Raw genomic sequence first — 23,398 nt, 5'->3', positions numbered from 1 at the left:
CTCACAGAGAGGGCATAGAGAAAGGATTTGAGCCTGTGAATAGCCAGTAATGAGCTCAAAGTGCTAGTGTGTTTGGGCCAGGCATGCCTGTGTGTGAGAGAGGAAATGGCACGGAGAGTGGGCTTTTTCTCATGCACCTGGCAAGAAAAAGAGTGTCCCTCTTTCCATCTGTGGTGTGTGTGTGTGTGTGTGTGTGTCTCTGTGCATGGTTGGTTGCACTATATATTATGACATTAACTACACATTCTAAGAAGATTTTTATTTAAGTTTTAAGTTAGCCATAGTCTGGCTAACGCCAACTGTGTAGTACAGAGTCAACGAGCTGTACGTACTCTGTCCAGATTAGCATATAACCAGACTAGATAATCGTTATTCTCAAACAGATGCAGAGTAATACAAATCATAGTTTTTGTGCCAGATTAGGTTGTACTGTATGTCAGTCACATAATTTGCTATGATGAGAAAATATAGAAAACGGTAGTCCAATGTGAAGCTTATCGTGACATTTAGATTATGAGAGGCGTCCAAAATAATTAGCGTTTGAGGTTAATGTTTGACTTTGTAATAAAGGCTTCCAATGTCCTTCAAAATTCAAAGGCACTACAAAATAGTGTCATTGTACTTATTTTCCCCCATTTTTATATATATATATATATATATATATATATATATATATATATATATATATATATATATATATAGTCCCATCAGAACTGTGCCATTTGTAATGGTCGGTATGATTGCGTGATTGTTTCTTGGTAGTTGGGGTATTTCTTTTTTAAACAAGAGGTTCGGGCCGCTATGCTTGTCCCTTTATGCCCATATATATGAAGCTGACTGATTTGTTTGCGGCTGATGCCATGACGACACATTGAGGTTAGACAACATACATATTTGGTCGTAGCTGCAACTCCTTATATGGTTATGGCTGAGTCAGAGTGACGTCAGAGGTTGGCCCGCCTGCTGGCCCGCTCGCCCATTAGCCAATTTTAATATAGGATATATATTTATTTTTGTAAAAGATTTTTATATTCCATTCTAGATGAGCGAGAGATGGCGCTGGCACTTTATGGACTGCCAGTCATTTAACTTCTAATCATTGTAATTGCTTTCTTTCTTATTAAAATTATAATCTATAAAACTAAGTAATGGACTGATGGCAGGTGGCTAAATGTTCATTTAGTGATTCACCGAGAAAATAAATAACAGGGGACATGCCTCAGACAGGCGCATGAGAAATCATTTTTCAATAATCTGCCACGCATCACGGCAGGAGACACCAGCGCTGACAGCCGAGATGAAATATTCGCCTGTGCTCTTTGTTTTTATATGGGAGGAGACTGGCGCAGATGAAAATGATAGTGTTTCATATCGATGCATTCTGGACATGAGACACAAACGCACACAGACAGAGGTTAAAAGCAACAATGTTTCATACAGAGACGGCAAACTAAACATGGGCATATGATGCTCTTTTATACAGTGTTTGTGTGTGATACAGTGTTTGTGTCTGCTAAGTTAACTAAATTGGCAATAGAAGTGCTTATCATTATCACACATTCTGTGTCTTAAAAGATTTGTTTTAGCTGCTCTAATTTTGCCATGACAAGGAACTCGTAATCAGTCATCACTGTGCTATGTTCCTGATGAATGATATGTCCCATCATACCCAGGGTAATTGAACTGGGACATATTACGTCTTAACACTGTGCAATCTGACACACTTTAGACAGTCAGCATGCATGGGTGTCACCAAAGTTGGTTTAAATGCACTGTTTAACTACGGGTCCTGTCTCTCTGTTATGGCTCTGATGGGGCTTTTTCTTTTCTTTTTCATTTTTTTGTGGAGAGGACGCAGGCGGCACCACCATCGCTGTTCTCCCAGAGTGAAGGGGGCTGTGGGGTGGGAAGGGGGGAGAGGGTGTAGAGCCAGAGATTTATGGCCTAGGGGGAGATTGATTAGTGCCGTCACTAGCCCTGATGTACGGTTGGCACTCTCTCCCTCCCAACCCATCAGCATTTGCTCACACACACACACACACACACACACACACACACACACACACACACACACACACACACACACACACACACACACACACACACACACACACACACACACACACACACACACACACACAGTGGCACCCGGTACATCGCACACAGCTACACATATATCCAGATACCTCACGGTCCCTCAGGCCCTTCATGACAGTCCCCCAGAGCTGTCGCATGTTAAGTTGCAGCAGACAGACTGCTGTTTTCTCAACATTACCATTTTTTTTGCTGTCCATAGATAACGCCATCAATCACCACACATACACCCTACCCCGAAAGGAATGTGCCTGGGTGTTTGTAGTTTCTGTTTGTGTGTGTGTATGTGTGTGCATGCGCTCGCGACCACGTGCGTGTGTCTTGAGGGCGGTCTCATGGATCGCAGATGAGGCCGAACGGATGTGTGGATATGCTGTTTGACACTGCAGAGTTATAGCGGGTTGGCCTGAGCCCCTGGACAAGTGTGAACTGTGCAGGTGTGTGTTTATCATTCAGCACGCAGAGCTGTGAGGCTGGCAGCTGTGGGCCTACTTCCCCAATTAAGTTGTGGGTGAGGACTGCAGCTCTTCCCAGCCCAGAGCACAGCCCCTGACTGCTTACGGGACAGACGTGCCCATGCCTTCTCGTAATCTCGCTTAATGCACTCACATTCTCTCTCGCTCTCTCTCTCCATCTCCTGTAGGTTGGCCGCAGCGCTCCCTTTGGCTGTAGTACTGTGCCCACCTTGCCATGTTGGCCTGTCTGCAGAGGAGGCAAAACCCTCCACCCCAGCATCCGGTGTGCACCAGCAAGACCCTGGAGCCGCCGCAAGCCCTCGGAAGAAAATGTGAGTTCCCCCCCCTGAGTGGAGGACGGGTGATGGGTTAAGTTGAGGGTTTCTCACCTTGTCTAAAAGTAGTGGAGGAATCAGAGAGGCCACTGTTTGTGTCTGTTGCATTTAAGCTTGACGGTCATACTGAACAATGGCAACGGGCAAGCAACCTGGACTGTGAATTATGGAGATGGGAAAATGGACTTTCAAGTTACTGTTGTTTGCCGTTATACACAGTCAAATCCGGAGTGTACATTTAACCCTTACAAATCCTTTTTTACGCACTCAGAATTAAATCACATTAAAACACTCTGGATTTTAATGTGCATTCTCTCCTTGCAACTCAGAGGAATTCTAAACAGTTTAATTCGCTCTGCACTTAGACCTCGGATTGCCATCTTGTTTGGCTATTCATTGTGGAGCGGGGGGGTGGGGGGGATCGGGAGGGGGGGGGCTGTTTAGCTGTGCTGATTGTGCAGTCGTGGCAACAGGGCTGAACAGACACTGTTTAACGTGCCTCGCTGGCCCTGGGTGACCCTGAGGGTCTGTAAACATTTACAGTGTCTGGCCCCGGCCGTGCCGGCCGCCTGTAAAGCATGACAGCTGCTCTGTTTGCCTCCCAGAGCACCTCCCCTCGGTCCACGCACAAAACCGTGTATGGGACGAGGTTGACAGAAACTATGCTATGGAACCGGTGAAAGCTGGCTCCTCTGACCAGCAGCCTTGGGATTAAAATAAAGCGGCAGTAGGCAGTCAGGAATCTGTAAGTTGAATTTCTCCCTAATTTCCTTGAGGCCGTGGGATTAGCCGTTAACAGAGAGGGTCTGTTTTCAGACACGAGAGAGAGAGAGATTGAGAGAGAGAGAGAAGTCTGTTCCCCTTATAGAATGCTCCAGGAGTCCTTTGTTTACATGGCAGGCCTGCTAGCTACCTCAAGCCGATTAAAAGGGGATGGTGATGGAGAGCAGGAGAGCACTAACCTAGCAGTTTCTACCTCAGCTTAGAGAGGCTTAGCAGGAATAGCAGGCTGTGTTCCTCTGCATCACTGGGACACTGGATCAGTTCTGTACCCGATACAGTGGGGCTATAAGGGGAGGAACTGAAGCTCTGGCTGTGGTCTTGCTTCTAAGCAACTCACTGGCCAATTAGCTACTCCTCTATTCCCTTAGGCTCCCACTATCAGGGGTGGAGGCAAAGGGTTACTGGGTAATGTTACCGGCTGCACTTACAGTACAGTAGATTGTGTCCGTTTTTTAGATATATTTGTGTGTGTGTGTGTGTTTGCTAGTGTATTTTTGGAGGTGTATATGTGTGTTTGTGTGCACGTGAGCAACTGTTTGTGAGAGAGAGGGAGGGAAGGATGGAAGGAAGTAAGTACGGTATGGGGAGAGAAGGCAGATGGATAAATAGAGCTCAGAGTGCATTTGGAAGGGGCAGCTCTACAGCGGAGTGGGGTTCAGCCAGGTTCACTAATGAGGTTTCAGGGAGAGGAGAAGTGAAAGGGAGCACGGTGAGGAACTGTGTGAAATGGAATTACAGATGGCAAAGATGGAGAGAGCCAGAGAGAGAAATAGAGGGAGTCCTCAATGGTCGTCTTAATCGATTCCCTCCTTCCAATTTCTACAGGATTAGCCCACTTCCTCTCAGGGCACTTTTATTGAGGAGCAGCCAGAGGGAGTCAGGGCTTGAATCAATAGAGAAAAAGAACAGTCTCTCCTTGGCCTCCCCCTTCAGTGACCCCCCCTGACTCTCTCTCCCTCCCTCCCTCCCTCCCTCCCTCTCTCTATCTCACTGACACTCTCTCCCCATGTCTTTCTCACCACCTGTTAAACCCTTTGATTGAAAGATTACCACAGCGCCTAACTTGAGGTTCATAATGAGTGTGTTGGAGCATAATGGCCTCCTTTCTGTCCCCATGGAGGTGAAAGTGTAGGATTTCATCTTTGTGTGCAGCCTTTGGCCTCAATGAGGCGATTGTTCAGCCAGGCCCAGAAGGGGTGCGGAAAGGCAGATGTTGGCTTTGGCCGGTGGAAGAGTGGGCATGCTCATCTCACCATGCTGAGCAGGTCCCCGTGATTGATCAGTCGTGGCCCAGTTTGCAAGACAAGACAGGGGGTGGGGGGGGGGGGGGGGGGGGGTAAGGTGACCTGGGCTCTCAAAGGGAGTCTGAAAACCAGAATACGCCGCACAAGAAGAGAGGGAGAGAGAGAAAGCATGTGGAGGGGATTACGAGGTAGTGCCGAAGAGGTGAGCTGTGTCATTTGCATCTGCTGTCCTTTGCACAAAAGTGAAGATGTGTGTGTCTGTGGGGGGAGGCTGGGGCAGGGTAGCTGGGATGAGAGCGTGAGGGGGGGGCATGAGGGTATTAGAAAAAGCCCCTGCATGCAGATGCCGACAGGCTGCACAGTTCATTGATGCGACTCCCATTAAAAATCCCTCATACCCTCAATAAAAAAGGACTTAACTGGCTCTACCATCAGCTGGAAGCGTTCAGATCGGCTCGCCAGACAATCAATTTCCCCCGAGCGCACAGAGCTTAGCGGGAGAAACGAGAGGCGGAGAGCGGGATGTTTCCATTATCACAGCCCCTCGCTCTGTCTGGCTAGGCTGGAGGTGGGGGTGGGGGAGCAAGGGGGGGAGTAGGGAAGAGAAATGAGTGGAGAGGCACAGGGAGATGAGGAAAGACAGACAAGTAGAGAAGAGCGAGAGGGAGGGAGCGGAGCTGGCTTTTCAAAAAGCCATTGACCGCCTGCCCTTAAAAATATCATATTGGATTAGCCTCACAGGGGCGGCCTTTTCATATATTTTTTTTCTCCGGCCATGGAATTAAAAAGGAGTGCAGAGCATTACTTGAATTATAAATCATAGCCACTTGCTTTCAGTGTGTCCAAATTCTCCACATACAGTATGTGGCTCCACTCTCCAGTGCCAGCCCCTGTCATTTTTAATTAAATCCCCCCTTATGGGTGACATTTGTAGCATGCCCCCCTCCTTCACGCTCCCCGCCACATCTCCCTACCGCTGCCCTAGATGGAGACATGAAAGGCGGAGATGGCAGTAGAGCCAAGGCCTCTCATTGTGCAGGGCACAACGTCCAGTCAGATGAGAGAGACAAACTCTGCTGTGGTGGGATGGACGCCACTGACCATGGCCACCCGTCAGCCACTCCTAGCCACCCTCCCGACCCCTCTCTCCCCCTCAAATGCCACCGCCAGGATTGAACTCCAGTTCCAGGGAGCAGGAGTGAATATAATGTCCCTGCTCCTCTAGAGGACGGGGAGGTGTGGCAATGGAGAGTAACACTGACATGGCTGGACAGAGGGGCAGCAGCCCCCACTGCTCCGCAGAGTGTACATCACTCCCTCCCAGGCCTAGACAGCAATTATTGTGCCACATGTCAACTGGAGAATAACAGGTCCAGAAGCCCTCAGCTGACTGGGAATCTGCAGTATTTACAGTATATTCCCCAATTATACACTTTAATTTGTAAATGTTATTTGTCACTCCACAATTATATGTGTTGCAAGCGAGATCGATGCTGCAAGGATCGTAAGGCTAATGCCATAATGTTCCTTATCCTGTCATAGGTCATGTAGTCGTTAGCCATGCACGTCGCTACCACTCCTGCATCTTCTCCCTGATTGGATCAGACTTCTGGTCCAATCTGAGTTTTCCCATCATTCCTCTAACCCAAGCAAGACCTGGTGGCAACACGCACAAACACACAAACGCAGACATACAAGCAAGTGCGTGCAACACTGCAAATTTAAACTTAAATCAGTTTAACTCAAAAAATGAACCCCAGAGTTAAATTGACTTTCAGGATTTTCCCATAAGGCTCTGTGACACTATCCAGCGGGCCTGGGGTGCCAATCAGGCAGGTGTAGATGAGAAGGCCCGAGAGAGACTCTATATCCCAGGTTCACGCCACGTCAGGCCAAGTTCTGCCCTCTGCCAGCCTGATCGACAGAGACAACCTGGCCATGTCACACACAGCCCCAGGACATGACACGGGGTTCACCTGGGGATTGTAGCTTTCCTAATAGCCCTGTGACTCTGTGCGGGCAGAGTTGCTGGAGCCATTAGTTTGCTCTCTGAGCCTCTCCTCCTAAGCCATGGAGACTGTGAGGATGTGGGGGTGGGGGGGGGGCGTTCAGGTAATGACCTCCAGGCTACTGCTCCTTTACCGTTGTCTAAAAGCCGGTGTGAGACTTAAAAATAGAATTAGCCTTCCGTATCAAATTGCAGTGCAGCTTTCTCCGATATGGAGAAAACGGAGGAGGGACTCCTGTAGAATATTTAAATGTGGTCACAAGTGGCAGCAGAAATAACAGCCTTTACCCTGATTTGCGGGAGAGAGGAATAAAGTGGAACTGTGGGGGTGGAGGTAGAGAGAGATGTGGAGAGAGAGACAGAGAGAGAGAGAGAGTGGGGGGTGGGGTGGGGTGGGGACAGACCCACAGAGGAGCTTGCATGCACTTGACCTTTTTCCACTGATTGAACTTCCTCATTTCAAGCTCCCATTTGGAATTCCAAAGAGTGCCCACGGAGGCTGTCATTATTCCACAGTGTGTAAAAGGGAAATAGAGGTCACAAAGTGTTTTTTCCCTTTTTTTTTTCTTTTAATGGTTTAAGATGATTGACAGCTGTTCAGGTCTAGCACTTCATGACCGGGACCCCTGCTCATGCATTCTCTTTGTCACGGTCACCTAGGTTTAGGTCAGCCTCCTCGCTTTACACTTTGACATGCGGCAAAATGATTAGCCAGAGTTTGCTGTTAAAAGGTGGCTTTATAGAGACAGAATCCCATTGTGTCAGCCTTACCTTGTGCCTGCTACATTCACAGCCTATTATTCTGTCATGCCAGTGTCACAGTGCTGGCACACAGAGGATCATATCCGGCTGGTGGGCATCCCACAGTGTTATGCCTTCCCTCTGCCCTCTGCCGTCTGCTTTGAACGTGGGGGGTAGAGCATTCTTATTGCCTCGGGAGCGGAGCGCTAGGAAGAGGGGCCCTGCTTTGGTTTTTGTCTCAGTGGGACTTGGGTTGAAATGCAGGTTCCAGGTTCCAAAGCCTCCAAGCTGGCATTTGGGCATCCCAGGTGCAGGGCAACAGTACCCGCTTTCCCTGCCTGCCAGAGAGCAGGGGGTGGGGGTGGGGGGGTAGGGGAGTGTCCATGGCCCCTGCTGTCCCCTCAGGAAATGACACACTGCTTGTGCCATCTCAGAGCGGAGCCCACAGCAGGCTCACAGTGAGGGGCATTCAGGAGGTGTCACACGTTCCTGGCAGGATTGTTAACAGCACTGCATAGAATAGTCTCTTTATTACAGATTTAAAAAAATCAACAATTCAAATATACAATATGCAGACTATAAAAATGTAACCGTTTAAAACAAAAACAAGTGGTACAATTGCATTTATTTCAAGCATGAACGTGACATTCAGACAACACACACACACTGTAAGCATACTGTAAGCTTCAAAACATAATTCAATGAAAGTCAGTCTCCTCTAATACAGGTATATTTGCGATTTGGACTGGAATAGCGTGTGCATATGATGAGCGCAAATTGGCCAAGGCACAATGCTAATCATCGGCCCGGTGGGACCTTTAACTTCAATTAGTGTAGTTGTCTCATCTGACAAGGTCCATCTTTACTGGATAAAATGGGTGTTTTTATGTATTGTAGGTACAGTATGTGGCTTGAGTGCATTGTTTGCCATCTTGGGTTTCAGAATTGTGTCAAACGTGTGACATTGCTATTGTGTTTCTTTTGCTGACCCAGTCTGTCAGTTCTTGCTCAGTGAACCCCAAGGCAAATTACACTGACTGCACCTCTTGAGCCTTAAGCCATTCAATCCGGGAACGCATAGCTGTGTCATTTTCGATTTTTAGCTGTAACCATTATTTTATACTTTGGGCTATTAAAAAATAGCAGATATACAAGCTCATAGTATATATACTTTTAACTCAAATCTTTGCTTCTGGGGATTCTACAAATGTCTTCTAAATCTTATGTTGCTATAATATCAGTGGTTCTCAAACCTTTTCATGTCAAGGACCACCCAAAATTATATGTATTTGTCCGCGGACCTCCCCCATCTCAAAATATTTTGTTCCAGGGACCCCCAGAAGCAAAGATTCGAGTAAAAAAGGTATATATATTCAAATGATCACGATTTTTCAAAAATAGCAAATCTATAAGCTCATAGCGCGGTACTCTTTGCTACGAGCTTGTGCATCTGCTATTTTTGAATAGCCAAATAAATCTTAAATGACACGGATGCGTTCCCGGATTTAATGTGTTAAAACAGACTTTTGAAGTAGAAAATACAGGTTGATGTGATTCAGCCCAGGACCTACAAGTGTAAACCAATATGGACAGTAGAATCGGCATGCATGTCCATTCTGTTCCCCAGTCTCACATTTCGTTGAGCCATTCTGTCTTTTAACGCAGTGGTTCTCAAGCTCTGGACCACTAGCATATTTCGAATAATCCCCAAGGACCACCCTACCTCCCATAACAATATAATATAAGAAGGCATGACACAATAATTCCTATTTGATAACATTTTCTTTATTGATATATGATGTATGTATATTTTTGATACATTTAACAAAGGTACAATATATATATATTTTTTACATTTTAAACCATTTTCCGATGGACAGCCTCAGCCTGTAATTATATTGTGGACCACTAGTGGAGTCATCATTTATTTTACCACATGAACCCTAGTGTCCCTATTCTTGGCACGTTATAATAGGCGAACATTCGCCAATCTTCAAGCTTACAGATCTACAAGCTTGCAGATCTGCTATTTTCGCTATTAATGCACAATGAAGTAGGGTTTATGTGGTTGATGTCTTCATTTAGTCAGCCAATCTTTTAACATCCCTTGTACAGCTTTAGAAAATTGCCCTATGTTTCATGTATTACAATCAGTCTTTTGGGGTTACTCTCCTCTCTTCTACTCTCCTCTTCTCTTGTTGGCATGTGTAGTGCAGCGGAGAAGCTTGTTGTCTGTGCAGTGTTAAATATTAATTGGGAATCAGTGGAGGACTTGTCTCCTAAATGATAGAACAGAAGGGCCCAGGCTTGCCTCAGGCAGCCTGCAGGCATCTTTCCTCTTCCATTTACCTGCAGGCCTGCGCACCAGCGCTTCCTCCAGTCTGACAGGCCTGCCCATGCGCCCCGGGTCTCCCCTCCCTCCCTCTCTCTTTCCTTCTGCTGTTCTCACTGCTCTGGTTCCTCTCTTATCTCTGTATGCTCCTACAATCTCTACCTCTCAGGTCCTCTACCCCCTTTGTGTGTGGGTGTGTGTGTCTGTGTGTCTGTGTGTCTGTGTGTCTGTGTGTCTGTGTGTCTGTGTGTGACTGTGTGTGTTGTGACTGTGTGCCTTATGCGTCTGCACGAATGTGTTTGCCGCCGGCTCTCGGCTCTGCATGTAGACTTGTGAGGAAGTAGCCCAGCAGTGTGTGACACAGTCTCTTAAGACAGCCATGACAGGGAGTCTCCCAGCATAAATATCTCAGGTCAGGAGTTCTGCTTGTTTTATTTTGGTTGCTGTGTGTTTTTTCGCAGCTTCATGTGTCCCACGTCTCCCTCGCGTCCTCTCCCATTTGACTCTCGGTTTCCTCTTCCCGGAGTCTCAGGGCTGCTGGCCCCCAGAGTGAGTCTTTCTCCACAGCCTCTCCCCTTTGTTCCTCTCTATCAGCCCTGTCATCTGGAGAGGTGTGTTGAGACAAAACAACTGGCAGAGTGGGGCTTGTTGGTGCAGCAGTGCGCTCTGACCTGCGGACGGCCCCTCTGGACGGGGCCAGGGTTAATTAGGCTCCAAAGGCTTTTGTTTTGGAAATGAAACCAGCCTGGGTCCGTGTTGTGTTTTGGGCTCTCTGTCATTTTGCACTGGAGCACAGCTCCTTGGAAAGGCCTGTGTGAGGGCATATTGTGGTGTGTGTGTGTGTGTGTTGTGTGGGTGGGTGTAGGGATGGGTGTTGGACGTTAACACAAAATCCAAAAGCCTCGAGGGGGAGAGGAGGCAGGAGAGGGGCAGGGATATATGGAGGAGAGTGCAAGGGGGTGTGGCTGACTCTGATGCCATAGGAATGAGTTCACAGGCTTCTGAGCACAGGCCTAATCGCACATGACAATATCGGCTGGTGTGCCAGTCGCAACGCATAACCGGGCCGCCGCTTGTGCTGACTCGGTTATTTGCTGATAAAGCTCTGCTTTCTAGACCATGCTGTGTGCACAATGAGGGTGGCCCAGGCAGGCCCGCGGGCAGGCTCGTCATAGTCGGTCCACAGAGGGCCCATGTGCCCCCCTGTCTATAAAGAACCATGCACTCTACCACCACAGGGCCCCTCGGCCAGACTTGATTATTAACCAGAGAACAGCCGTGTGATGAATATGGTCAATTTTTTCCCCATTTCTAATCTATTATGTTGGCCATGCAGGGCCATAAATTATTACAAATGGAAAGAGCCTCGTGAAGCTCATGCTTGAAATGAGGTCGTGGCTGTGGGCTCTATTCAGTGTGAGATTTTCAGGGTTATTTATTTATTATTTTTTTCTGTTGAAATGCCATTTCTGGCTGTCATGGGAACAAACACACTGCCGGCTTATTCTGTGTGACAGTTTTGTTTGTGGGGAGTTTGGGTGTATTGTGGGGTAAACATGTTGCCCCACTTTCCCTGTTTGTGTAGTGCGTGACTGTCCTGCGATAGGCCTGACATGGCTGCTGACTGGCCTGCATTCCTCTGTGGCTCAAAGCGGGCCCTGCTTAGCCACCCGCTGGTGTTGTTCTTGCTGGCCAAGCAGGGCCAGTCAGCCCTATCGTCTGTAATTAACGCGTACATTAACTTCATCTCTCTTCTGTTTGATTCTCCTCCAAACATACCACACTTTTTACAAGATGCACTACAGCAGAACACCGAGCTGAATGGCCCCCGGAGAAATGAAACTGGACAGGACAAAATAATGTGCTTTAACATCTGTTAAATTACTGACTTTTGTTTTGTTATCTGAGTTTTGCGTTGGTGTTATCATCATCTCTACCTCTAACGCTGATGATGATGCTAGCGATGCTATGTAGGGACAACTGGTCTGTTGTGGTGGTGTCAGTGGTGTTAATGGGGCAGGAATGCAGGACGTGTGCTTTCCCACGCTGTTGGTTTTCCTCTGCTCGGCGCGTCAGAGACAAGGCTCTGGGCAGGCTAGGCTCGCCTAATGCAGCCAGAGCACAGACAAATGGAAAGTGACACTTGTGTGTGTAGAATGGTATTTGTGGTGACGCTTTGACTACAGATAATAAAGTGTTCGCCCTGAGGTGATTTCGCCCGGCAAGCACCCCCAATGAAACTCACTTACTCTGTGAGGGAGACAGAGGAGACAGGGAGGAGGGTAAAGCAAGAGAATAGTACAGAGAATGCAAAAAGAAATAAAGGAGAAGTAAAGGAGAGAGCAAACGAGACAAAGCAGAAACTAAATCTAGAGAGCAGCTCGAGAAAAACATTGTCAGTCCAAAGATTTATATATCAATGCCTTTTGATTAAGAGAACGGCTCGTTTGTGTAACCGTAACGCATTGTCGTTTTATGGGGAAGTTTTACGTGGAGGTCCTTTTACCCCACCTAGTCTATAGTACCCCATCTACTCATGGTTCCTTTAAAACCACTTTCAACCTAATGTCCCTATATTGGGCATGTCTGTATAGGCAAAAATGATTTTGAAAAGTTCAAAAATAGCTAAATTATGCTACGTTTATTTTTCTTTTCGACGAAGTATATGGCAAAGTGATTAAGAGGGTGTATCTAGGAAGACAGAAAGTTTAAATGAGACAGCGGTAGCCTATCTTCCTTATTGCACCAAAACACATGAATTGACATGAACCAACAGTATTATCTTCTGTCTCTTAACTTATCATCAGGGATTTTGACGATTTATGGCTGACAATACGAAAGGAAGAAGAAGTAGTAGAGGTCACATTCTGTGTGTGTGTGTGTGTGTGTGTGTGTGTGTGTGTGTGTGTGTGTGTGTGTGTGTGTGTGTGTGTGTGTGTGTGTGTGTGTGTGTGTGTGTGTGTGTGTGTGTGTGTGTGTGTGTGTGTGTGTGTGTGTGTGTGTGTGTGTGTGTGTGTGTGTGTGTGTGTGTGTGTGTGTGTGTGTGTGTGTGTGTGTGTGTGTGTGTGTGTGTGTGTGTGTGTGTGTGTGCGTGCCACGCCATGTGTACAGAGGGGTCCTTCAGGATCAATCAATTCTCAGTAATTTCCCCTACAGCCCATAAAAGGCAGGTCTGTCTGGAAGGAGCATGAGGTTGCCACATCAAACCACCTAATTAATTTTCATGGTTGATTCAGTAACATCTGGTTTTAGAGATAAATTCTAACGAGAAAATGTGAACACAACAGTACCATAGCTATATAACATTTTTATATTTCTTTGCAGAAACCCTTTTATAGTAGAAACCCAATTAGGATTTTTAATCACGTTTGTCCATTATCATGAGGTACACAAATGTTCACGATACATATCTTTGAAACTAAATCAAACGGTTTTAATCAAACATTGTTCAGATATATAGTGGAAACTGACACTGTTTGTTTTATTTTCTTTCTTTTTTTAACCCTGCTACAGCTTAATCATTATCTGTAACTGCGAACCCTTATCTCATTCCCAGCACACTGTATTAACGATACATGTACTATTCCACCAGATGTTAGCTAAAAGGACCTCGTACTTCAGGCTTCGACTGTGTGACGATGAACTAGACCAAATTAGGCTCTCAATTTTGTATTTCTTCTGTCTGCTTAGGCAGGAAATAGATTGATTAAATCTTAGATGAGATTTGCTTTAATGAAATAAAAGATTAGATTTGGGAGTCATGTCCAAGCAAGGTTTTTTTTTGTATCTCTTATTGTAATGGCTAAATCCATTTTTGACATTGTGCCATGTCTGTGTGGCTGTGATGGATCAGTGTGCAGATTGCAGAAAGCCTTTAACACTCATTTTCATCTCCATTTGTGAAACATGATGGTGCTTAAAAATCCAATCTGTGATTGCAGTATGTCGCCCCCTGTAGGAACGCTTTCTGTCCACCATTGAGTTTATTTACATAGTCATTTACTGGATGAAAGACATTTTCACTCTGAAATGTAATATTGATACTGAGCTCTTGGTACAAGGACTTAAAGTAAGTATTTTAGAACCCCAGAACATGACTATTATATGTATTTTGTGGCCATTTTCTTTTTTGATGTGTATGGTTTGCAAACAAAAATAATTTGTATTCATTCCATTTACCAGTCAACCTCTTTAAGAATGTATGTATGTGAAGCAATCTAAACTCCATGCCTCTAGAGAACAGGGAGGAGTGAGGGTGAGCCATAGATTTCCATCATCTACAGACATGCATTTGTTTGATGAATATGATGACACAGGCAACAGTGAACCAAATAGGGCAATCGCAGTTAGATTTTTATCTTTGCAATTACAGATAACATAACCTGCCTCCCAAATTGTCTCCAATCTTTCTTCCGCGTTGTCATTCAGGAAATCAACCTTGAGATGGACTGTGGGAAACGAGTGTTCCTAAAAATGGGATTTCTGTTGTCAAGCTAGCAGCAGGGTTCTCATTTCCCCCCACGTGCACTTGAATTGATTAGTACTCTGGCTTAGGGCATATTCAACATGTCTGCCCCCCTGCAACGCTGCTCTACTCTGTTGATCACTGGCTCATACACGTGTTTTCTCTGCTCTCTCTGCTCTCTCTCTCTTCAGGAAGCTCCTGTGGGGCACTGAAGCTTTGATTGACTGGCGGCCTAGTCTGCAGGACACCTCTATTATTATCATTTCTACCTCAGCGGAGGGGGGGGGGGGGGGTCACCGTCCAGGGGGTCTTGCCGACAGCCCCTGCTTTGTGTGCCCAATAGTCAATTAGAGGCAGCTCACCGCCGGAGATGAGTGGGATGCAGGGTTAATTGCACAGGACCAAACAGCTGGCTCTATCAGGGCCAATTGTGTTTGCAGCAGTTGTCACGACAATTGAGGCCTGGCTGTAATCGCTGACTAATCAGCCCTGTGCCAGATGACACCTCCATTAGCACAAGGCAGGTATTGTTCAGGACGCAAAGCTGCCTCTGGCTTCCCCCCGCCTGCGCGTCCTTTTACAGCCCTCCTTTTGTCCGGCATGCTAACGGAGGTGGGGAGAGGATGTCATAGACCCCGATCCTATCTGCAGAGAACCCAACAATGGGCACAGGTCAAGGGTTCCTCCATGGAACAATAACTTCAAATCTGTCCATTCTGAACTGCAGTGCATTTAACAAGTCAAAACTTTTTCCAAAGTGAGCGATTCAGGCATGACGGATTTGGAGACCATTCCATGCAGCCATTAATAATTAATTTAAATAGCTTCATAACAATGAGGTGGAAAGGGCAAAGTGTCAGTCAGTGGAGAATAGATTGAATATGCAGAAAGATTATTTGGAAAGGGAACATTAGCATGGCATGGCATAGATTATCAGTGGTCTTTAGAGGCTTCTAGGGGCACACAGTGTGGCTAACGTCCTCTGTGGGCTTGTTGGCTGCTGACTGCTCACACATTGCGCACATTTGCACATCTGACAGCGGCTGTCTCTGGAGGAAATGCTACCAGTGATCCTGGCTGAAGTTGCACTGTGGCTGACCTCTTGTTTTCTCTCTCATCTCTTTGGGAATCTCTGCTCCTGTTGTTACCCCAGACAGTTCTGTTTGTTTGGCCAAAGTTAATGTGTGTTATGTGCTCATTGTTCTGTGAAAACATAATTGCAGTGCGACCAAATGGTCTCCGCTGTACTTTAAAATAGCATTTTTTTGTTTCTTCTGCTCTCGTGTAGGCCATCGGAAAGGATCAAAGCATGGGTACAGGCTTGCCGTAGTGAGAAAACTCTTGAGGGCTTTTTTGATGTGTTGGAGTTGCATTGGATTCACTAATAATAAGTAGAAATTTCTCCAAGCTGCTCATAATTTTAGAACACTTGCACACGCTAATAAATGGGAGCAAGGGCATTTCAGGCAGCTCTCTCTGGCTTTTCCCTCTGCATATTCATTTAAACCTCTAATTAAAATGCAAAGCATTCTCATGCTCCTCTGGATTTGATACTGCACTCTCACACAGCCTCTGACTCCCTATCTCCTCTCTTTTTCTCTACTCCCTCACTATCTCTCCTCCACCTCACCTAACTCCCTGCACTCATGCTCGCGCTGTCTGCTTCAGCTTCATGTGATCAACACAATTTGACCTCTCACTTGGAAGAAGTGCACCGAATTTAATGGATTTTCTTTTTTACAGTCTAATCTAACCACTTCCCTCTTTATTGCTGTTTTCTACCCAGTGGACCTAATCTTTACCAGCCCCCCCCCCCACACCCCCACCTATTACGCCCTCACACCAAGGAAATTAGTTCATCAGAATTCAAAATGTACTGCTGGCTAATTAAAGGAGTGTTAATTGAGTGTTCAGAATTGAGTACCCCCCTTCCCCAAACACACGCACACACACACACACACTATCACACACTATCACAGTGACAGCACAGGGTACACCAAGGACGACGCGCTTGGGGAGCTTTCTGCCAATCAAAAATGGAGAGACAGGAGAGGCCCATCCTCCAAGTGAAATGGGATTTCTAGATCATATCATGGCCTTCTGCAGCTCCGTCCAGCTCCACACTGCCATGTTATCCGACCCTCGCCGTGCTATCTCGCTCTGAGCGCTGGAGAGTGCAAACAGCGCACACAGATACCCTCTCTCACTAGGTGCATCGTGCTAATGAGGGGTGGCATTTAGAGATGTGCTGCTCTGACACATGGGCATTGTGTGCCAGGCACTAGGTGATTAAGGACGAAGGTCAGCCCATTAATTGCCTCCCTGCCATCTCCGCTCCCTGGCGTGTGATCTCTCAGAACTGATGCATGCATTGCCTTGGCTTTTATCCTCTCTCTTGGCAATTCAATCGCGCGCTCGCTTGGTTTGTTTACATTGCTTTCACGTGGAAGTGAAGGTGTTTCCCCCCTTCTTCCTCTTTATATATATATATATATATATACATACATACATACATACATACATACATACATACATACATACACACACACAAACAGTATATGTAAACCGTGTTGGTCCAAGTTCCCCTGTTCAGTTAATCTGTTTCATGTGTGCACGTGAGAGCACGGCACCTCCCGCTCTCAGGAAGGGAGAAAGCGTATTCTTCTATCCCCAGGGGGAATAATTAATCCTTACAAGGCTGTCGCATGTCGAAATGAAGCGAGTGTGAAGCATTTAGCCCAGGAGGCATTGCAGGCTGTCGCCTGCACTGGCACCTGTTGTTGTCCCTGCCCTACATTTCATGAGAGAACACCGAACGGAGGATAACAACATGTGAAATACACATCTGCAGCTGTGTGTGTGTGTGTGTGTGTGTGGGTGTGTGTGTGTGAGTGAATAGACCCGTAAGGGTCATTTTGTTCTGTCATTCTGTACACTCTGAGTTATAAATGGGTAAATTGACACAGGATTTTACTTGTGTGTATTATTGTGTATGCACATATATTTTTTAAATTGTTGTTGTTTATCTACGTTTGCAAGTGCAACCACATAGGAGCGTGTGTGTGTATATGCGTATGTATATGTGCCGGAAGCCCACAGCCCTGTAAAGAGGTGAGGGATCACATGGAGGAGGAGGCAGAGCCGAATGCCTCGCAGGATGTTTATCAGCAAGCACCATCTGTACACTGCTTCTCATGACTGTGATCTAGTGCAGCCTGAGCCAATCAGTCACACAACACCAGCAGCCTAAAAAGAGCCCCTCTCCTTTAACCTCCCCTGTCCTCACTGATCCCACAGTGAGAAGGCCACGCACATCAAGCGCACAAGTGTGTGTGTGTGTGTGTGTGCTTGTGTGAGAGTGAAGGGACTCTAGTTTGTGGTCATACTTACCGTATTACCGTAATCAACTTTGCTATAAAATTTATACTGTGGAACTTTGAAAAAAAAGAGGAAGCTGGAATCAGAAGCATCCAGATGCTCATTTGCCTCCTCCTCCACCTCTGCTTCCTTTATGCCTGTGGGTTCTAATAACCGGAAGCCTTTGTGGAGCTGAGATGGGTTTTGTGGGCCTGAAAGGCCTCTAATCCCTGTGGCCTGTGAAGTGTGAAACCCTTTGATGCCAGGTTGGTGTGCCAAAGGCTCTGCCTATTGACAAACAAGGGCCAAGCTGGGAAAGACGGTAGCGAGAGGGCTCTCTCCACTATACAGAAGAAATGCAGGCTCAGGCGTGGAAAATATGGACTCAGTCAGTGAGAAGGAATAGAATTAGCCACCCTTTAATGAATTTCCTGGCTGTTTTTATAGTTTTTTTCCCCTCATGTGGCAGTAATTAGGTGGAATGATGGGCATATTGCAGCTGGGGGGGTAGGGGTGGCAGGGTGTAGGCCCTTGATATGCCAAAGCCGAGTATCTCCTCATTTAGACCATGTGATGATCAAAGATGTTTTTTTGCCCTCATGTAAAGGAGATCAGAAAAAATGCTGGCGTGCCATTTGCATGTGGACCAGCAGTGTGCTTTGAAATGAGCATGTTTTTCTCTTCAGAGCAAATGAAATAAGTCTTCTGTCAGTTTCCCCACTGCCAGTCACAACATCAAAGCAAATGGCACTGCTGTTGATAAGCAGTGCTTCGCCTCAGTGCACTTGGTTAGATCTCAGATAGGCCAGCCTGGCCATTTCAGTCTAACCCATTTGGATGGTACCAGGTCCATTCACTCTCATTAAAAATAAGTCATTAAAGTCTGACTTTTACATGAAAGGGATCGGTTTTCATTTTAAATGAAGTGAAATATTGTATTTCTGTTTTGGACCTCCAACTGCTTTCCCTTTATTCATGCAAAATGTAGGATGGACCAAATACGAAATGATCTTCCTCTAAATTTAGCTTTGGGAAATTCAAAGTCACGAATATGATGGTTCCCTGTTCTGCTTTAAACTTGCAATTTATTTCTTTTATGATATGGATCTTGTAGATTTAATCATTTTCACAGTTGGAGGCTCATTGGATTGTAGAAACGAACTCCCCATGCTATCGGTAATAACTGCTTGGCTGTGGAGTGTCTTTAAAATGACTTTGTGATCGGGAAGGAAATGGAGTGAGTCCTACTCTCAGCCTGTACCCAGCAGACTCCTCAGGTCGCCAGGACATTTGCTGACTGCACGGCTATGGCAGTTAATTTTTTGCATGTTTTGTTAGATTTTGCATAAAAATGTCATTTTTGAAAGGGTTGCAAGTCATTTGTGGCAGTTGATATATTGCTTGTAAATTGAGTTCTTTCCCCAACCCCCACTTTTTTGTTGCACTGAGCTAAGTAGCCATGAAATTGCCTGAATAATGTCGTTTAAATCCAATCTCGCCACGGCCCCTCACCTCCATGCCCTACCCCCAAACACTGACACATGGTGGGCTTTTTAGAAATTGCCATTTTCTTGTGTGCCACCTTTATTCACCATAGCTGGGCCTTGGCTTGTTGAGTAAAAGCCATTGCTAGTTTGACCTTCCTCGTATGCTATTGAAATGAATTTTAGGCGTTTAGTTTTATATCCCTCCCTGCAGTATGATCATTTATATTTGAAACACAGTCTTAGATATGATTGCTCCAGCTTGAGATAAGGATGGTCCTTGCCTTTAGTGTTCGCCATCAGGTCATATTTTGGTTGGGTGCTGTAAAACTCTTATTGACTACACAGGAGTCATTTCAGTTGAGTTAACACTCCTGTGTAGTGAAAAAGAAATGAAGCCGACATATACTATTAGAAATATTCTATGTTATTGCCAGACCAAGACAAAAGTTAGGTAGTTGACCACTTGGGAAAGCAGAGTGAGAGGTGAAGGACTTGAGGATATCTTGAAACAAATGATGTTTTAAATGTCATGCTGGATAAATCAAGCCCTTCTCAATTTTCAATCATATTTGACCAATTCTACTTATAATACTCTTAACACACTTGACTAGGCTCTATTCTATGTAGTTCAGCTTTAAACCAGGCTAGTAATTCCCTATAGCTGGTTAATTGGGTTTTTGTGAGGGTCTCTGCTGCATGTACTCCTGGGTTGAATAAATGTGGAAATTGTGTGGCCAAGGGTAAGACCCAGTAAGTGATACTACTTATAAATCTCAAATGTGCCACTGCAATTAAACAAGCTTTTATCCCCCTCCCCTTCCTCTCTCCTCGCCGGGTTTCCAAGGCTAACCCAATTCGATGCTAAAGAGAGTCCGAATTAATTTCACAAAGCACTGATTTAACAGTGCCTTAGGTGCCAGGCTTCGGCAGAATGAGTTTTTAAAAAGATCCATTTGTCTAGGGATGAACTTCCACGGGAGGGTGTGAAAATGAGGTGAAAAGAGAGAGCTGAAATGGAGGAGGGGAGTGGTGGAACATGAGTGAATGTCAGTCCTGATTTATAAGCTGACCCTCTGGTTGGCGCTTGACATTCCGCAATGTGCTGTTTACACGTTGTTTTTATTCACGTGGCAGCGTATGCTGTGTTTTCAATTCTGGAGCCCTCTTAAATATTACATTCTGCTTTAGAGGTGCTCATGCAGGTTGAGTGGTTATTATGAGTGATTGATTTAACTCTGCATCTGCCACCACTGTCTGCCTTTTAGCTGATAAAAGCCCTGCGTTACCTGTAGCTTTCTCTTCACACGTACCAATCTATGTGTTATTGTATCCTTTGTCTGTCTCATAAAATGTTTTCCCTTTTTTTTATATTGCAGGTGACTTGGTGACCCCCATGCATTCCCCCCGCTATCCTACTGTGGCAGAGCTTGACGCCTACGCCCAGAAGACCGCCAACAACCCTTTGTCCATCAAGATCTTCCCCACTAACATCAGGGTCCCGCAGCACAAGCACCTTAACCGGACTGTGAATGGATTTGACACCACAGGCACGCGTTATAGCCCCTACCCACACATCCACGTAGGGGGCCACCAGGGCTTGCTCGCTGTCATCAAATCCCCAGCATCGTCAACAACTCCCACCTTCGGCCCCTCAAAGGGTGTTCTCAAGAACTCAGAAGGCAGACGGACTAAGCTCTCCCCAGCCCACATAGCTGTAGCCCCGTACCCGCCCCCTAGTAGTAGCACTTTAGCCAATGGTCACGGGCAAATTGTATACCACACTGGGCCCTCGAAACCTCCCGAAGGCCCCGGGCTCTCAGTCCCCCCTAACGTCACTGTAGCTGGCTCGGTGATTCCCGTCACAGGGGGGCGAGGCATGGCCTTGCCCCCGCAATCCAACCTCCCCTCCATCCAGAGCATCATCTACCAGATCAACCAGCATTGCCAAGCCCAGGCTCTGCAGCAGGTGTGCCAGGGGGCTGCCACTGTGCCCCCCAACTCCAGCCCCTCTAAGCACGGCACGGCTGTCATGGGGGTGTCCTCGAACTCCTCAGGCGGGGGCTATGTGGCAGGCATGGTTCCCCAGGCGAACCTGATGTATACAGGGGCAGGGCTGCCAGCTCCGAGTGCAGAGGCGATGAAAGCTGGGGTTTACCCAGATAGCATGGACTACATCCTTTGGCAGAAACAGCAGCAGCAACAACAACAACATCATCAACATCATCATCATCAACATCAACATCAACATCATCATCATCAACAACAGCAGCAGCAGGCCGTGCTCCGCATGTACAGTGGAGGCAGTGGAGGGGGCGGGGCAATCAGTAAGTCGCCTGAAACCTGTGTTCAAGGGGGGGGGATTATGGCAGCGCAAGTCTCCTCCTCATCCTCCAGACCGTATCACTTAACAGCGAGTGCCAGTGGAGGAGGCGGCATGGACAAGGTCAGCTCCTCCCCTTTGAACTGTGTGGGAATGCACGGCAACTTCTCAGTGGGTCAGTACTTTGCCCCGCCTTGGAACAGTGTCCTGGTGACCCCTGACAGTGACTGCTACAACCCCCAGGAGCTGTTGGGGACCTCTGCGGGAGGGCCAGCCACGGGGCACAGGGAGATGGGTTACCCCCATCACCATCACCATTACCACCATCAACACCACCCTGCTATAGACAGCGGAGGAGGCCTGTGCTGCAGCCTGCCTAGCAGGAGTATGTGCAACACCTCTGTGCTGAGCAGCAGCCTGCAGTCTCTGGAGTACCTGATCAACGACATCCACCCGCCTTGCATCAAGGAGCAGATGCTGGGGAAAGGCTATGAGACTGTGTCTGTGCCACGTCTTTTGGACCACCAGCACGCACATATCCGCCTCCCCGTTTACAGATAAGAGGGGAACGAATCGGAGAGGAGAGGGGAAGTTAAATGAATAAATAAAACATTGAGAAGTTTTGAGCAAAATCAGAGTGAAAAGGACAGTGGAAGAGGGGATTCTTTTGTTTTTTTGTTTTGTTTCCGGGTACAAATCTGTTGAGATTGTCACTGCTTTAACTAGCATGGTTGTTGAGAGGAGAGCATCAACTGTGCTCTGTGTGTGTGTGTGTGTGTGTGTGTGTTTGTGTCCTGGGTTTGGCGGCCTTTGAGGCAGGCGGAGGGAATCCCAGAGCTTGAAGGTGGGAGTGAATTACCAGTGGGGGAGAAAAGGGATTTCAAGATTCTCCAGATGTTCCATTGTGTGGTTTGCCAATAGGAATTTTGGATTGATAATTTTTCTTTTTTTTGTTTATTTTTGTTTTCTTTTGTTGTTTTACTTGCCTGAACTTTGTGATGAGAATCATAGCTTGACATGAAGTGCATACGCCACCTGTATTCCAAATGCTGAGGATAATGCCACTGTTCTGGCCGTCACTGAGAAGGTCTCAAAGGGCCAAAGTCTAGGGCTGTTCCCAAACTCGGTAACAGTGTGTCACAAATACCTGTCTACATGGATTTACACACACACACACACACACACACACACACACACACACACACACACACACACACACACACACACACACACACACACACACACACTGATACAAGAGTAGAAGAACATTATGGGCGTTATGTACAAGAATCATAATGTTGAATTAAAATGGTAGTAAAATATTAGTTATTATTGCTGTTATAATTGATACATAAATTGCACTGCTTGAAATCTTGTTAACTTTGAAGTTTGGAATTGGGTAGTTTGGATGGATATGATATATTTAAGAAACTTGAAAAACTTGAACCTATTTTTTGTTGTTTTATATATTTGTAGGTATATTATATGCATTGGCTGCTATGGGGAAAGGTCTCTCAAATGCTTTTTTTTTTTTTCTCTCATTTGTGTTTTTATTTTAATTTAAGTTTTTCTCCTCAAGCTGATGTGCAGTTCTTATGTCCTCTTGTAAGACATAGTCGCTGCTTTGGTTCTGTAAGAACCTAGTGGGAGAGCTCTCTTTCCTAACCAACACTGGAATCTACAGTAAATCTTGAAACACTTATTTAAAAGAAAAAGTTGCAAAAAAAGAAATAAAGAAAGAAAAGGGGAAACAAAATGTTACAATGATGAATGTCAT

General features: G+C 46.2%; 1 protein-coding gene across 1 annotated transcript in view; it reads left to right on the top strand.

Annotated features, from left to right (window-relative positions):
• The window catches only part of fam222aa (family with sequence similarity 222 member Aa), a 46,958-nt gene extending 24,091 nt beyond the window's left edge, over positions 1-22,867 (top strand). Inside the window, exons 2-3 of the mRNA XM_080432598.1 lie at positions 2,738-2,881; positions 20,678-22,867. Of these exons, the coding sequence (XP_080288724.1) occupies positions 2,785-2,881; positions 20,678-22,182 (1,602 nt within the window). The 5' untranslated portion in view covers positions 2,738-2,784 and the 3' untranslated portion in view covers positions 22,183-22,867. The remainder of the gene's footprint in view (positions 1-2,737; positions 2,882-20,677) is intronic.
• The last annotated feature ends 531 nt before the right edge of the window (positions 22,868-23,398 follow it).

This window comes from Gymnoscopelus braueri (genome assembly GCF_963280865.1).
Source record: "Gymnoscopelus braueri genome assembly, chromosome: 7".
Classification (NCBI taxonomy): Eukaryota; Metazoa; Chordata; class Actinopteri; order Myctophiformes; family Myctophidae; genus Gymnoscopelus; species Gymnoscopelus braueri.
The sequence above is the reverse complement of the archived record's forward strand: the minus strand, read 5'-3'. Positions and strand labels throughout refer to the sequence as shown.